This window comes from Guillardia theta, assembly GCF_000315625.1.
Source record: "Guillardia theta CCMP2712 unplaced genomic scaffold GUITHscaffold_25, whole genome shotgun sequence".
Lineage (NCBI taxonomy): Eukaryota > Cryptophyceae > Pyrenomonadales > Geminigeraceae > Guillardia > Guillardia theta.
The window spans coordinates 92236-106086 of NW_005434649.1; the positions used below are offsets into that span (position 1 = coordinate 92236).

The 13851-nt window shown below is 56.4% G+C and overlaps 4 protein-coding genes across 4 annotated transcripts; 2 read left to right on the top strand and 2 right to left on the bottom strand.

Moving 5' to 3' along the window:
* Nucleotides 1–946: 946 nt before the first annotated feature.
* Nucleotides 947–4138, top strand: GUITHDRAFT_137316 (hypothetical protein; the record flags this gene model as incomplete). The annotated part of the gene is made up of 8 exons (XM_005834456.1): nt 947–985; nt 1010–1897; nt 2419–2725; nt 3013–3125; nt 3250–3333; nt 3530–3754; nt 3845–4038; nt 4120–4138. The coding sequence occupies 8 exons, from the start codon at nt 947–949 to the stop codon at nt 4136–4138; spliced, it is 1869 nt and encodes a 622-aa protein (XP_005834513.1).
* A 269-nt stretch (nt 4139–4407) lies between these two features.
* Nucleotides 4408–6918, bottom strand: GUITHDRAFT_137317 (hypothetical protein; the record flags this gene model as incomplete). Its single annotated transcript, XM_005834457.1, has 10 exons — nt 4408–4518; nt 4597–4677; nt 4910–4994; nt 5248–5408; nt 5616–5738; nt 5969–6130; nt 6181–6333; nt 6381–6641; nt 6697–6736; nt 6782–6918. The coding sequence occupies 10 exons, from the start codon at nt 6916–6918 to the stop codon at nt 4408–4410; spliced, it is 1314 nt and encodes a 437-aa protein (XP_005834514.1).
* An 871-nt stretch (nt 6919–7789) lies between these two features.
* Nucleotides 7790–9483, top strand: GUITHDRAFT_162637 (hypothetical protein; the record flags this gene model as incomplete). The annotated part of the gene is made up of 6 exons (XM_005834458.1): nt 7790–8435; nt 8481–8649; nt 8701–8901; nt 8950–9074; nt 9121–9220; nt 9415–9483. The coding sequence occupies exons 1-6, from the start codon at nt 8158–8160 to the stop codon at nt 9481–9483; spliced, it is 942 nt and encodes a 313-aa protein (XP_005834515.1). The 5' UTR covers nt 7790–8157.
* Nucleotides 9484–10659: 1176 nt separating this feature from the next.
* On the bottom strand, nt 10660–13262 carry GUITHDRAFT_152019 (hypothetical protein). Its single transcript, XM_005834459.1, has 12 exons — nt 12864–13262; nt 12738–12805; nt 12616–12692; nt 12450–12561; nt 12356–12403; nt 12171–12295; nt 11980–12039; nt 11875–11931; nt 11639–11780; nt 11470–11549; nt 11323–11406; nt 10660–11211 (listed from the first exon to the last, which is right to left on the bottom strand). Exons 1-12 carry the CDS (start codon nt 13226–13228, stop codon nt 11002–11004), a joined length of 1428 nt encoding a protein of 475 aa, XP_005834516.1. The 5' UTR covers nt 13229–13262; the 3' UTR covers nt 10660–11001.
* Nucleotides 13263–13851: the final 589 nt, after the last annotated feature.

Below are 13851 nucleotides of genomic sequence, written 5' to 3' on the forward strand. Positions count from 1 at the left end.
CTCCCTCCCTCCCTCCCTCCCTCCCTCCCTCCCTCCCTCCCTCCCTCCCTCCCTCCCTCCCTCCCTCCCTCCCTCTCCTCCCCCTCCTCATTAGACGGTCTTGATTCTCCTTGCCTCCTCCTCCCTCTAACCTTCCTTTGACTGGAGTACGATACAGTGACCAGGAGGACCTGTACGGTCGGTCTTCCAGGGATCATTCTCTTCCTCCTCCTCCTCCTCCTCCTCTATCATAGTCGGGGGCTCAGCATGTCGTCTAGCGTCGCTACTACTAGCTAGATTGCCTTCATTGTCGCCTCTCACAACAAAACATATTAAAAACCGAAATGCACAAAATGACAGACCGTTGTTGATGTCAGTACAACGTTACGTTTCGCACTGCAAGTTCGTAACCGTTCAATTTTTCGTAACGGTGCGTAACCGTGGTCGGCACATAAGCAGAATTGCAGGAGCGGGGGTGGGGGTTCTTTAAGGAAGGGTGGGTGGGTACTTCGGAACAAGGATTTGTATGAAGTCAGAGGGTTCAGGCAGTGGGGGTGGGGTGGGAGACAATTTTTCTTCAACAGTGGGTAGGGGTAGGAGGGTCGATAGGGTATAAGGGATCATGGAGGCGAAATGGAAGGACAAGGGAAGGGAAGAAGAGAGGAGCAGCGTCTTCTGACGAGTCTGTAAGCGCTCGAGCATTTCTTGCTAGGACTTATCTACTCCGTGTTCGTTTCATTCTGTTGTCCCTCTCCCTCCCCTTTCCATTTCTTCCTTTGCACAGCAGTAAGCCGAGAACCCTTCGAGACGCTTCTCCGAGTGTGCAGCCATGGTGCACGTTCAGGGTTCATGCTTCCTCCCCACACCATCGCATTCTTGTTACCATCGATTGCATGCCCCGACGAATCGTCACTCGTTGTGCCTGAAGCCCTTCAAGAGAGCTCGACACCTTGTACTAGGATCATCAATGGCGCTGCCCCCTGAACTGCAAGCGCTGTCTGGGCAGGTCTGCAAATATGTTGACTGTCAGGGCCTCGGCAAGAGCATTCAAGATCAGCAGCGCATGTTGTCTAAATTGTCGGGGAGTGACTGGGCCTCGCTGTCAAAGCAGATGCAACAGGAGGCAGCGGCAGCGGTGGACGGAGTGGTGAAGGTCGTGGAAGCAAACCCCGCAGCCTTCCTGTCCGTCGGGGCCGTCCTGCTGCTGTCTGTCGCTGCTGTCGCCTCTCGTCGTCCCTCCATGACAACTCCCTACCCTTCCGGGGTTTACGACAAGGACACAGCCGCGGAGTACTTCAGAGAGAGGCCCGTGCTGTTCTTTTCGAGGGGCGCGCAGATCGCCATGGCTGCTCTTGGCTTCGGCGTGTCGGTCGGGCTGGACCTGCTGATGAACAAGTATGAGGAGAACGAGGGGAAGCGGGCGGACCAGGCGACGACCATCCTGACGGAGCTCGGGCCCACGTTCATCAAGATTGGACAGTCACTATCCATTCGCTCCGACCTTCTCTCTCCCGAGTACCTGCGGGCGCTGACGCAGCTGCAAGACAAGGTGCCTGAGTTCTCGACAGAGACGGCGATTGAGATCATCAAGGGGGAGCTGGGGAGAGACGTCTCCTCGGTCTACGACAACTTCGATCGCCCCATCGCAGCAGCGAGCTTGGGTCAGGTGTACAGGGCAAGGCTCAAGGACGGGAGGGAGGTGGCAGTGAAGGTGCAGAGGCCGAACATCTTGGAGAGGATTGCTCTCGATATGCATCTGATCCGTGAATCTGCTCCCCTGCTGAAGAAGCTCGGAGCTCCCGGGGACATCGAGGGGCTGGTGGACGACTGGGGTTTTGGTTTCGTCAACGAGCTGGACTACAGGAAGGAGGGAGAGAATGCGGAAGCTTTCATGGAATCGATCAGCAAGACTCCTCTGGTGTTACTCGCCTCTTTCTCTAGTCCCCGCTGATCCTCCTCTTGCTCCTGCTCCTGTTTGCTCTTGCGCTCCTGCTCTTCTGCCCCTGCCTCGCTTGCCCCTCCTCCTTCTGTTGCTGCCTCTCCTCCTCCTCCTCCTCCTCCTCCTCCTCCTCCTCCTCCTCCTCCTCCTCCTTCTCTTGCTCTTCCTCCTCCGCTGCCTATCCCTCACTTGCTGCTGCAGGCCAAGGTCCTCCTCCTCCTCCTTTCTCCTCTTCTTCCTCCTCCTCCTCCTCCTCCTCCTTTCTCCTCTTCTTCTTCCTCCTCCTCCTCATTCCTCTTCCTCCTCCTCCTCCTCCTCCTCCTCCTTTCTCCTCTTCATTCCTGCTCCTGCTCCTGCTCCTCCTCGTTGTCGCTTCACTTGTTCATTGTTTTCTTCATCTTTCCTCTTTGCCATCTTGTTTCGTTTACTCGTCCGATTGATTCCCTTCCCACTTCCTCCTTCCTCCTCCACCCCCTCTCTCCTCCTCACACTCTCCGCAGGTGGTAGCTGGCGTGTACACGAGGCTCATGGCAGGAGGGGGAGCGGCGAACATCGACGTCAACGCCGTGTTCTCCGAGCTGCAGGACCTGACGGAGAAGTACGGGAACTTGTTTCAGATCCCCCCCTACTTCGCCTACATCGCCAGAGCGTTTGGAGTGCTGGAGGGCATCGGGCTCAGCAACAACCCCAAGTACGCGATCATCAGCGAGTGTCTGCCCTACATCAGCCAGCGGCTCCTGACCGACACAAACCCGCGCACTGCCGGGGCCCTCAACACGTTCATCTTCGGGGCAGATAAGGACAAGGGTGAGAGGAGGAGGGGGGGAGAGAGGAGGGGAAGGGAGGAGAAAAGGGTCAGGAGAAGAGGGAGAGGGAGGAGAGCAAAACCATGAAGTTTGGTAGTTGGGGGACAGGGAGGGGGTGGAAAGAAGGGGAGGAGATGGGAGCCAAGAAGTCTGTCTTGTCTTGTCTTGTCTTGTCTTGTCTTGTCTTGTCTTGTCTTGTCTTGTCTTGTCTTGTCTTGTCTTGTCTTGTCTTGTCTTGTCTTGTCTTGTCTTGTCTTTTCTGTTCTCTCTCCTCACGTGCTCGAGCAGAGGATCGTCTGCTTGACGTCGAGCGGGTCGAGTGGCTTCTGGATGGCTACTCGAGCTACCAGACGGCAGCGGGAGGAGGATCGCTGGTGTCTGCTGCGAAGCCCATCACCACGGTAGGGAGAGGGAGAGAGGACGAGGGAGTGAGGAGAGCACAGAGGAAAGAGGAAGGGAAGTAGAGAGCGGCAGAGAGGAAGGGAAGGGAAGCGGGAAGGAGGGGATGACAAGATTTCCCTCCAGGTGGTAGAGGAAGCGGCCGAGCAGCTTTCGTCCCTCCTCCTCACGGAGGATGACAGCCCTGTACAGGCAATCGTCCTGGAGCAAGTGAGCACCACACACTCTCTTCCTCCTCCTCCTTCGTCCTCGTCCTCGTCCTCGTCCTCGTTCTCAACCACCACCACCAGCAGCAGCTGCAGCTGCATCACCTCGGCATTACTTCTTGACAAAGTCCTCCCTCCTCCTCCTCCTCCTCCTCCTTCAAATTCTCCTTCCGACGGGCGTCTCTTTGATTCTTGTGCAGCTCGCCCGCATCCTCAATGCGGGAGTGAGAGGAACATGGACGGCAATCCGTAACTCCAGGCAAGAAGAGAGGAGGAGGACGAGGAGGACGAGGACGAGGAGGAGGATTGACGGTGGAATCAGTGGGAAGATGAGGAACGGACGAACGCTGCTGGGTATGCTCGTCGATCCTCTTGGAATCTTTAGGGGGACCGGAATCTTTACCTCCGACGAGGATGACCGAAGGGTAGGAGAAGGAGGAGGAGGAGGAGGACAACGAGGAGCAGGAGGACGAGTGCGAGGAGGAGGAAGAGGAGGAGGCTGACTGCTGGAGCAGGTGATGGAGGCGACGCAGAGGCTGCTGGAGGTGGTGCAGCGTCAGTCAGTGAGGGAGAGCATGGGGAGCTTGAGGCCGCAGGAGCTGCGCGCGGTCGCCGCCATCGTCGTTAGGAAGTTGTGGGACAAGCGAGCCAAGCTGCTGCTCACCTCGAACAAACTCGCGTCCACCGCCCTCCGACAGTCCCTACAGAGGTATTGGAGGAGGATGGTGGGGCGGGCAGAAGGGCAAGGTAGAGGGGAGGAGGAGGAGGGTCTGATTTCGAGTTTTGACAGGTTGGAGAGGAGGAGATGAAAAGCAACAAGAACCAGTTGATTTTTTACATCCTACATGTCAGATTGAAAGATCTTACAGCCTTCGTCCCATGCGCTTTCTCCCCTCCCCTACACGCATCTCTCCCCGCCCCCCCTCCTTTCATGCTGCTTGAGTTTGTCCCTTGCACGACAACTGCAGCAGCAAACTTCTGCTCGTGATCATATCCGTCACCTGATCCATACGTCAATCCCTCTCTTCCCTCCTCTCCCTTTTCCCATCCTTTTCTTTCTTATTTCCCTCCTGTCCTATCAATCCCTCTCCTGTCCTGCCCTGCCCTGCCCTGCCCTGTCCTGTCCTGTCCTCTCTTGCCCCCCTCCGTCCCCCCCCCCTCCCACTGAGCTCCTCTTCTCTGTCCTCTCCTACATTACGTAAAATCTTCCCCTGCACTTCCCTCTAATTTCTCTTCTCCTCCCTCCTCTCTCCTTCCTCGAACTTACTTTGATCGCCCCCGTCGGCTTCCGCAGGCAGCCAGTCATCACCTGCCCGAAGTTCTTCCAAGTGTTGTGCCGCCCTCCGTCCTGCCACAGCACATGAGGCCAACGAGGAGATGGGGGGGAAGAGGAGAGGTGGAGAGCTGAGAGAGGGGAGGGAAGACGAGAGGAGGGGAGGGGAGAGGAGAGGAGAAGAGGAGGAGAGGAGGGGAGGGGAGAGGAGAGGAGGAGAGGAGGGAGGAGAGAGGGGAGAGGGGAGGAGAGAGGAGGAGGGGAGGGGAGAGGAGAGGAGAGGATGCAAGTAATAGTTTTGAATCACCTCAGCTTGGAGCTGCAGACGATGACCGACTCTCCCGAGGGCTTGCAGGAAGACACATCCCTGTTCCTCTCCCTCCCCGTCGACTCTGCGACCGGATCTCAGCGATAGCAGACGCAAACAGGACAGGAGAGTAGTTGAGCTGGTGCAGCACCAGAGGGGAGGCACGGGGGGAGGCAGGGGAGAGAACAGGGAGGAAGATCAGGTGGAAGAAACAAGTGATAGTAAACGCGAGAGAGGACAGAGAGGTGGAAGGAGGACGACGATAAGGAGGAAGAGGTGTTGGTGGTGGTGGAGGAGGAGGGGGAGAGGGAGGGGCAAAGTATGGGAAGCACGTTCACCTGCTCAACGACAGAGACCCATCAGGGCTCTGGACGACGTTGGGTCGCTTGGCCTCGTCAAGGCAAAAACAAGAAGGAGGAAGGCATTGCTCGGCCCTCTCCTGTTGAGGGTCACTGCTGAGGAAAAGCATGTTGACCAGGATGAGAAATGAGGAGGAGAGCTGCAGGAATGTGATAGAGAGTTCAAGGGGGGGGAGGGGCAGGGAGGAGGACGAGGTGGAGGTGGAAAGGTTTGGAGAAGGAGAGGAAAGGAGGGTGATGAAGGAGGGGAAAGAGAGAGAGGAACGAATGCGGGAAAAGGAGGGGAAAGGTAGAGACAAATGCGGGGAAAGGAGGGAGAGGAAGCAGGAAGAGTATTGCTTGAAGACCTCGGGTTTGGGAGGAAGGAGCGACTGCTGCTGGTGCTCCATGACGTACTGCTGCTGCATCCTCTTGTACTCCTCCTCACTCTTCTCACTCTGCTGCGCACGGCGACCTTGCGCCATGTCGTCCTGAGGTGAAATCAGCTGGGGGAGAGGGAGAGGAAGAGGAAGAGGGAGAGGGAGAGGGGAAGGGAGACGGAGAGGGAGGGGGAGAGGGAGAGGGAGGGGGAAGGAGCGGGAGCGGGAGCGGGAGACGAAGGAAGGATGAATAAGGGAAGTGAAAGTTCAGGAAGGAAGACGAGGCAGGGAAGGGAGCATCAATGCTGCAGCACACTCAAGGTTTTGAACCAACGACTCACCCCGCTCTGTCCCTCCTGCGCTCCCTCATCGCTCAGCTTCCCGTTCCTCTCCTTGCTGCTTCCCGATGGGACGTACAGGACTGGAGCTGTTGACATGCCGCGGCTGGAGAGAACTTCAACCTCCTTCTCAAGGCTCTTGACAGCCTTGCTCAGCAGCTGAATCTGCTACAGGGTGAGAGAAGCGGGAGGACATGTGAAGAAGATCAGGAAACCTTCTTGTCTTCTCCTTCTTTCACGTCGACCAGCTCCTTCTGCAAATCGAGGAGGTAGTTGTCGCTCTGTGGGGAGCCTGCAGACTTTGATCGCGCCATGTGGTCGACATGATCTTGCAGGGCTGAAATCACATGCTGTACGCCTGACTCGTCCTGGGGAACGTCAAAGGACAGCAAGTTTACAGCATGACTGGGCGTACATCTTTCTGTGCAGTAGACTGTTTCGATTGCATTCCTTGCCCTGTCATGTAGATCTCAGAGAAGATTTTGAGGACCTTGATGAGCATACTTGTCTTCTTCGATGGATGAGACGTATCGAAAGCGGCTCTATCCTCGGCAAAGCGGGCTAGAATGTTCTGAGGTATGGTATTTCTGTTCGATCGATTGGAAGTCTCCTTGTCATGAACCTCCTTCTTTGCTCCGAATATGTCAGAGGAGATATCTTCATCGTCGTATACAGCCTAGAACATTGCGGAAAGAGTTACAAGTGACCGCAAGATGATGAGAATCGCTCACTGTCTTCGCATCTATCCCGTAGCCAACAGGCCTGAAAGCGCTGAAGCACATCGTCACATAGGAGGACTAGGCATCCGGTTCAGACCTCATCATCAGAACGTCCGCCTTGCTGCCATGTCCGCCTCCAGTTTCTCTTCTCATCACAGCTACAACCATCATCACCACCGTCAACCCGCCGGAGAGCATGGCCGCGCCTTGCCGCCATCCTGCTAAATCCGGCATGAATGAAGTCCAAGCGGCACCGGTGTAGATGGGAGTCCAATTCTAGGCCGCGCCGGGCCCCCTGCCGGGCCCCAGGCCGGGCCCGGCGGGCGCCGGCGCGGCCGGCACCCGGGTCCAGGGCCCGGCGGGCAGCGGCGGCGGCGCCTGGCAGGCTGGAAGTAATGGTAACGCCGGGTTTCCGAGCCAGAATCATGGCAAGTAAACCATGTTTTTTAGTCATCAGGAAGTTCAACTAGTACGTTCAAACGAGTTCGGACCGCTGCTGCCGATCTCGCGTCACAGTGTCACCGGGTTACAAGCCAACGGTTCACGGCACGGTTCCGGGCCGCGCCCGGCGAGTCCCCCCGGGCCCGGGCGGTCACCGGTGGCCGGGCCCGGGCTCGGGGCGGCCTGAACAGTGACGGCCCGCCGGTCAGGGTGAGTCGGACTCCGGGAGGCTCGGAGCCTGGCGGCGGCCGCCGGGCCGCGGGCCGGGCGGGGGCCGCCGGTTTACTGGAACTCTTTAGTTGTACCAGAACGATGCGACCCCTCTCCCCACCCCTAACCCCTCACCCCTTGCGACAAGTACCCCCCCTCACACACCCTACCCCGCTGATTGTGCTGCTGTACCCCTATGTGCATGTTTCAGGTACCGAGCCTTCAAGGGCCGCCAGGGGGTTAACACCTTACCTCATATCTTCTGTACCCCGTTGCCCACCCTACCCTAAGACCCCCCACCCCCCCTGATTGACTTATGTCATCATGGCGGAGGAGTAAACCATTGCGAAGACAAGGGGCGAAACAAGTCAAGAAGGGAGAGGAAGCAGGAGCAGGCAGAGCCAAGGAGGACAGACTTGGAGGGAGAGGACAGGAGGAGGAGGAGGACGAGAATGCGTGCGGCTCGTTTGAAGTTCTCAGAGGAAGAAGGGCAGGGAGCAGAAGGGAAGGGAGGTACGTAACGAGTCAGGTTGAAACATCAGGCGATGATTGTCAACCGACATGTAACAGAGAGAGGACATGTATCAAAGAAAAGCTCGAGCGACAAAGTTATGAGCACGAAGTTTACGTGATCCTCTATTTCGTGTGTATGCTTTGTCTTTCGGCTGAAATCTTTTCCATCAGGTTAGAAACCAGGCAGCACACAAATAATATCCACAAAGAAAACGGAGCGGGGAGAGCTCAGTTTCATCTTGGGTAGATATCTTCCGATTCAATCTAAAACCTCTTGAAGCGCAGCAAGCCTGAGACGTCATCCCGGCCATGACGGACGTGAGCCCACAATGCTTGCAGATCGAGGGATTGCAGTCAACAGATGACGAGGAGAGTTTTGATACTGTCGAGATACAGAGAGCCAAGAGCGCAGACACTGATGAAGGCTCTTTCTACAGTGACAACAAGTTCGTTGAAGTTGAGGCTCTTGTTCCGTTCCCGCATCCTCCTCAGCCAGAGGGGTCCATCGAGAGTGTCTTGGCAGCTTTGAAAGCGCATGGAATAAGTCCTGACTTGTCCTCGTGGTGTGACAGAGCATGCGTCATCAGGTTTGCTCTCTCCACGTCCTGCCAGCTCTGATCCGTCCTCCATAGGTTCCTGCGCGCCGAGAACGGCAACGTGGCTAAGGTGGTGAAGAGGATGCTAGTGACGATGGAGTGGAGGAACAAGACCCATCCTGAGAACGTGGTGTGCCAAGCTTGCATCAAGAACCACCGAGCTCATGACCTCCGTCTCATCGACAGCGACCGCTACGGCAGACCCGTGCGAGCTCCATCAGCAACTTTTGACCCTCGTTGTGACGAGTGAGCACAGGTCCTGTACAACTGCTTTCGTTGCTGCGACGCAAGGGAGCCGACCGTCCTTCTTGCTCACTTCACCCAAGAGATCGAGCGAGCCATCGCTGTCATGCAAGCGCCCGTGGAGACCATTGTGTGGATCTGCGACTTCGAGGGGTTCGGCATGCGGGATGCGATGGACCCGAGGTTCTCAGTCTCTCTGATCAACATGTTTCAGGTCCTCCCAGTCCTGTCTTGCTCGTGTCGCTGACTTGAGCTCCTTCAGACCCACTATCCCGAGCGACTCGGAGCGATCGTCTGCCTCGATGCCCCTCGTTTGTTTTCTGGCTTGTGGTCACTAGCGAAGCGTCTCCTGTCCCCCTCCACTCAACGGAAGATTTACTTTGCAAGGTTACTTGACATTATCCGTGTGACGTGTTGACATCTTGTGGTTCAGGGGGATGACAGCAAGAGAGCAAGTCGCTAACGCCTTGTTTCATCCCTCCACCGCCTCATGGCTCATCGCTCACATGAAGGACAACAGGGTCAAGTCAAAGGTCAGTCTGCTGCTCTCTTCGCCTCGTTTATCCCTCACGCCCATTGCTGCCGTGTACAATTGTCGTTTCCTCTAACCTCATCCCAACTCCGACTCGACTATTTCTAATCTCTCTCTTCTCTCTCTCCCCTCCTATCTCCCATCCTATCTCTCTCTTTCCTCCTCCTCCTCCTCCTCTCTCGCTCTCTACTGCAGGTCAAGGCTGCATGGAAGCTGCCGCATAGCATGCCTCCTCCGCATAAGCACGCCAGTCAGACCAATTGAATGTGGAGGTTGAGGGGGGTGGGGTACATACATCAGGGTAGGGTACTTCAGGCAATTAATTCCAGGCAATAAGAGGGTAGCTATCGAAGTAAATGCACCACTGTCGGGGGTAGGGGATGAATCAGACGGGTGGGGTGGTCACACGTGCTGAACATGGAGGAGGCGCTGGCGTTGAGGGGGGAGGGGAGGATGGAGGAGGCGGAGAAGGCGTTGAGAGCGCTGATGAGGAAGAAGCAGTTCCTCGAGCCAGCCAAGTACGAGCTCAGCATGCTCCTTCACGCTCAGGGGAAGCATGAGGAGGCGGACGAGCTCGCTACGGAGCTGGGGTTCCTCTACCGGCTCAATGACCATGTCTTCGAGGGGGGGAGGAGCGTAAGCAGAAGAGGAGAGGCAGAGGGAAGAGCGCTGATCTACGACGATGCTGTTTCAGAAGAGATGCTGAAGAGCTTGCAGGAGGTGTTCAGCGATGACAGCGACTTCTGGTCGAAGCACGAGTACCCCACTGATTTCTTTTTTAGCTATAACGCTCCTCTTGCGGAGCCTCAACTCAGCTCGGGCAAGAGGAGACGAAACTCTGCGTCAGATGCGCCCGGAGGAGCTCTGATCCAGGCGCTGGCGCGGCGCTTCATCCGACTGGCACGACCGCTCATGGAAGGGAAGGTGGCGGCGAGCGTGGAATGGTGGGCTCACTCCAGGGAGAGCTGCTGCGCTGGACATCAGTTGCACTTTGACTTGGATGAGATCAGAGTGAGAGAGGGAGAAGGATTCCCTCACCCGCTCGTCTCTTGCGTCCTCTACCTCCATGATGGCGGCAGCCCCACACTCGTGACGGATAGCAGCATCGACAGTCCTGAGGACGAGGACGAGGACAAGGCCTCGAGCACGAAGGGCTTCCTGTGCAGACCGAAGAGAGGACGCGTGCTGTTGTTCGATGGCGGCTTGCTACATGGTGTGTGCCCGACGTTCTTTGACGGCGCTGAGGGGACGATGGGGAAGAAGAGCACGCCTAGGACAACAATCATGCTGGGGCTGTGGGAGGAGGGGGTGAGGACGACGAGAGCAAGGGCGAAGACCAGCTTCATGGGCCCCAACATGAGTGAAGTGAGCAAGACGTGCCGAGGAAAGTGGAGCGAGATGTGCTCAGGGGAGCCTCAGCAGGATGAGGAAAGGAAGGCTGAGCCAGTGAAGGATTTCATTCCCGTTGGTGCCCTTTGGAAGGAGGTGGGGAAGGGAAAGAGGAAGGGAAAGGGGAAGGGAGGAGGAGCAGACTTCGAGGATCTTGGCAAGTTCATGCTCAAAGGTCATCCCAAGGAGGTACGAGGACTCTGCACGGGGAAGCCGAAGGATGTACCTGGTGCTGTCACCATCATCACGAGAGAAGAGCTTGAGAAGTTGATGAAGAAGTGAAGAAAAACAGCAGGGCCGTTTGCTTCCTCCTCGTTATCTCCCATTCCCCTGTCATCCTACTCCCTCTCCATGTCTGCAACTCCGTCCCCATCCATAAAGTACATCTCAGTCCTACTCTGCCTTCTCTCCTTCCTTCGCTTCCTCCGTCCCTCCGTGACCAGTCGCTTGCCCGCCTCCTCCAGCCGCAGCCCCGACATGTCCAGAGTCGAATCCCCCATCCGTTCCCATCGCCACCGCCATGGTCGGCACGTTCTGCTGCGGCGCCTGCATCATCGCTTGCATGTAGTACTGAGGATCGTAGCCCTCGTAGCCCGCGACCTGCTGGCACGAGACATGAGAAAGTGTGAAGAAGAAGAGGATGGGAAGTGAAGGAGGAGGAGGAAGAGGAGGCAAGGGAATAGAAATAGGACTAAGAGGGCCGCAGCATCTCACCATGCCCATGTTGCCGTAGAAGAATTGTTGAGCTGAGCTAGGCATCATTCCTGTGTAGATCGGCTGCCCGTACGCCATGTTCTGCTGCAATCAGCGTAAGAACAGAAGCCAGCGCTCACTTCCTCCCCTCCCCTCCTTCTCCCATACCTGTGCCAGTTGCCGCATGAAGTTCGCGTTGTTGGACATGGCTCCCGACATCTGCGACTGCGCGTAGTTGTATCCATCACCTGCTGTAAGCCTGAGACTTCCAGCCCCACCAGACCCTCCTCCGCTGACTTGTCCCTCCCTCCCTCCCCGGCCTTCTGCCACTACACACCACTCATCATGTTGTCGACGTGCTCTTTCCGAGGACCCTTGTTGGTCTTCCCTGGGTTGTTTCCTCGTCGATGGCTGCTCGTCTCTCCTTCCCCATTGGGGTTTCGGCCCCCCTTCTGCTGTACATTGCCGTTTCCCGCCGGCTTGATTGCAATGAGGAAATGGTAGAGGAGGAGGAGGAAAAGCGAGAGGAGGAGGAGTCAAACACTACAACCGTTGGAGCAAACGGAGCATTACCTGCGCATTGGACGTGTTGAGAACGCCTTTCATGCTCGTCAGCTCGTTCTTGGCCGCCTGCGTGCAAGCATGAGGGCAGCCACGTCATCCGATGAGAAGTTCAACCATGAGCTCGCGGTTCAGCTGCTCCATCTGCGCCTCGAAGTGCATCTTCATGTTTTCCATCTGACGCCTCGCACGTCACTCCTCTCCTCACGTGCTCAACAAAGCAGGAGGGAGGAAGTGAGGGAGGAGGTTGAGGGAGGGAGAGCAAGGAAGACAAGCAAGCAAGAATGCCGTAGCAAGAGGCAAGCAACCTGCTCGTAGACATCCTTCAAATTGTCATGTGCGTTTCCTCCATCCGCTTGCGCTCCAGCGACGGTCAGCGCAAGGCCGAAGCCGCCTGATCTTTCCTTGGCATTGGGTTTCTGCTTGCCCGCTCCTACAGAAAAGGAGAAGGACCATGAGGGCTGGATGAACCCTGGAAGGCAGCTCGTCCCACCTGGTCTCGCCGCTGAATCTTCCTCAATGCTGGGCATCTCCTCAGCGGCTGTCGAGCGTCAGGAACAGGCACGAGTTGGCAGCTTCCGTCTCACCCTTCCTCCTGCTCGACAGGGATCTCAACATCAGGCATCTGTGACCCCACGAGTTGACCCCGATGGTCTCCAGCGCCTCCATGTTCAGCTCACTGAGTAGGTCCGACGAGACCTGGGGCAGGCAAACTCAACGTACTGGCGGCGATGAGGATTGCAGCGATCCAACATGGTGCGATGCGAACAGACCGATGTACTGCTGAAGGCCCATCTCAGTCAGCCATGCGCAGACCGACGGGTCACAAGCTGCAGGGAGCTCGTCAGGAGCAGCCACACCAAACTCATCATCACCTGGCAGCGAATCCAATTTCTTGCCCTGCACGTCGTCTTCTACGGAGTTCTCAACGGGAGATCTAGCACTGGAAGCAATCAGAGGTGGCACAGACAAGTTTCAAGCTCCTCTCGCAAGCAAACTACCTTCTCTTCGAGCTCTCCTTGGACGCTCGGGGCTTCCCCCCCGCATCATCCTTGCCAGGCAGCGCCTCACTCTCGTGCAAGTACTCGGGATCCCCTTCCCGCAGCCGTCGAGACGGCTTCACGGTCCCTGCCTGTGATGAAGAATCGTTGTTCCCGTGCGATCTGTGTCTTTCCTCACTCTCATCATCGTTCGATCCCTGATCTGCCTTCAATCTCCCCGTGCCATCAGTGCTGTCTCTCCCTTTGCTACTCGAATGTCCTGGCCTGGAGCGCTGCTTCCCTGTGCTCGTTGGACGGCTTTGCTGGCTTGCTCCATCCTGAGGAGAAGGTGGATGGTTTGAAGCTACAGCTTGATTGGATGACATGATTTACACCGGATCAACGAAGCATCACAGCCTGCAAGCCAGGATTAGCTAACACCAGTGTTTTCCCTTATTTTCCTTGGTCTGAATACTTCTTCTCCTTCTTCGAGATGATTTAGAGGAAAAAACTCACAATGTATGAGCTAAAATTCTCCTCCTGCTCATTTCGTGATAGTCTTGTACGTTCCTATTTCTCCCTGCCCTCTCAATTTCCCTATATGTCCTCTTCGCATGATCATGGGCTTCCCTGCTACCCTGCTACCCTGCTACCCTGCTACCCTGCTACCCTCCTTCTGGAATTCATCGTATATTTCCTTAATAATCCCCTCCACTCATGATATTATTCCTTTCCTCCATCTTCTGCATTTCCTGGTTCGCTCCCGCTCTCGTTCTCTCCGTCGATTACGCTTCCTTCAGTTCATGCTCAATTCTTGCCGTGATCTTCTACCTCCTGAGCCTTAAATCCTCTGCCACTCTTGCTCCTTCTCATCCTCATCTTGACGTAAACATATTTCCAATCCTGCACATTCTTCATCTCGTCTTGCTCGTGCTCTCACTTCTCCCCCCCCCGCCATTGCCTCACAAGCATGGATTTCCGGTCATTCCAGTTGCTGGTATACTACCCT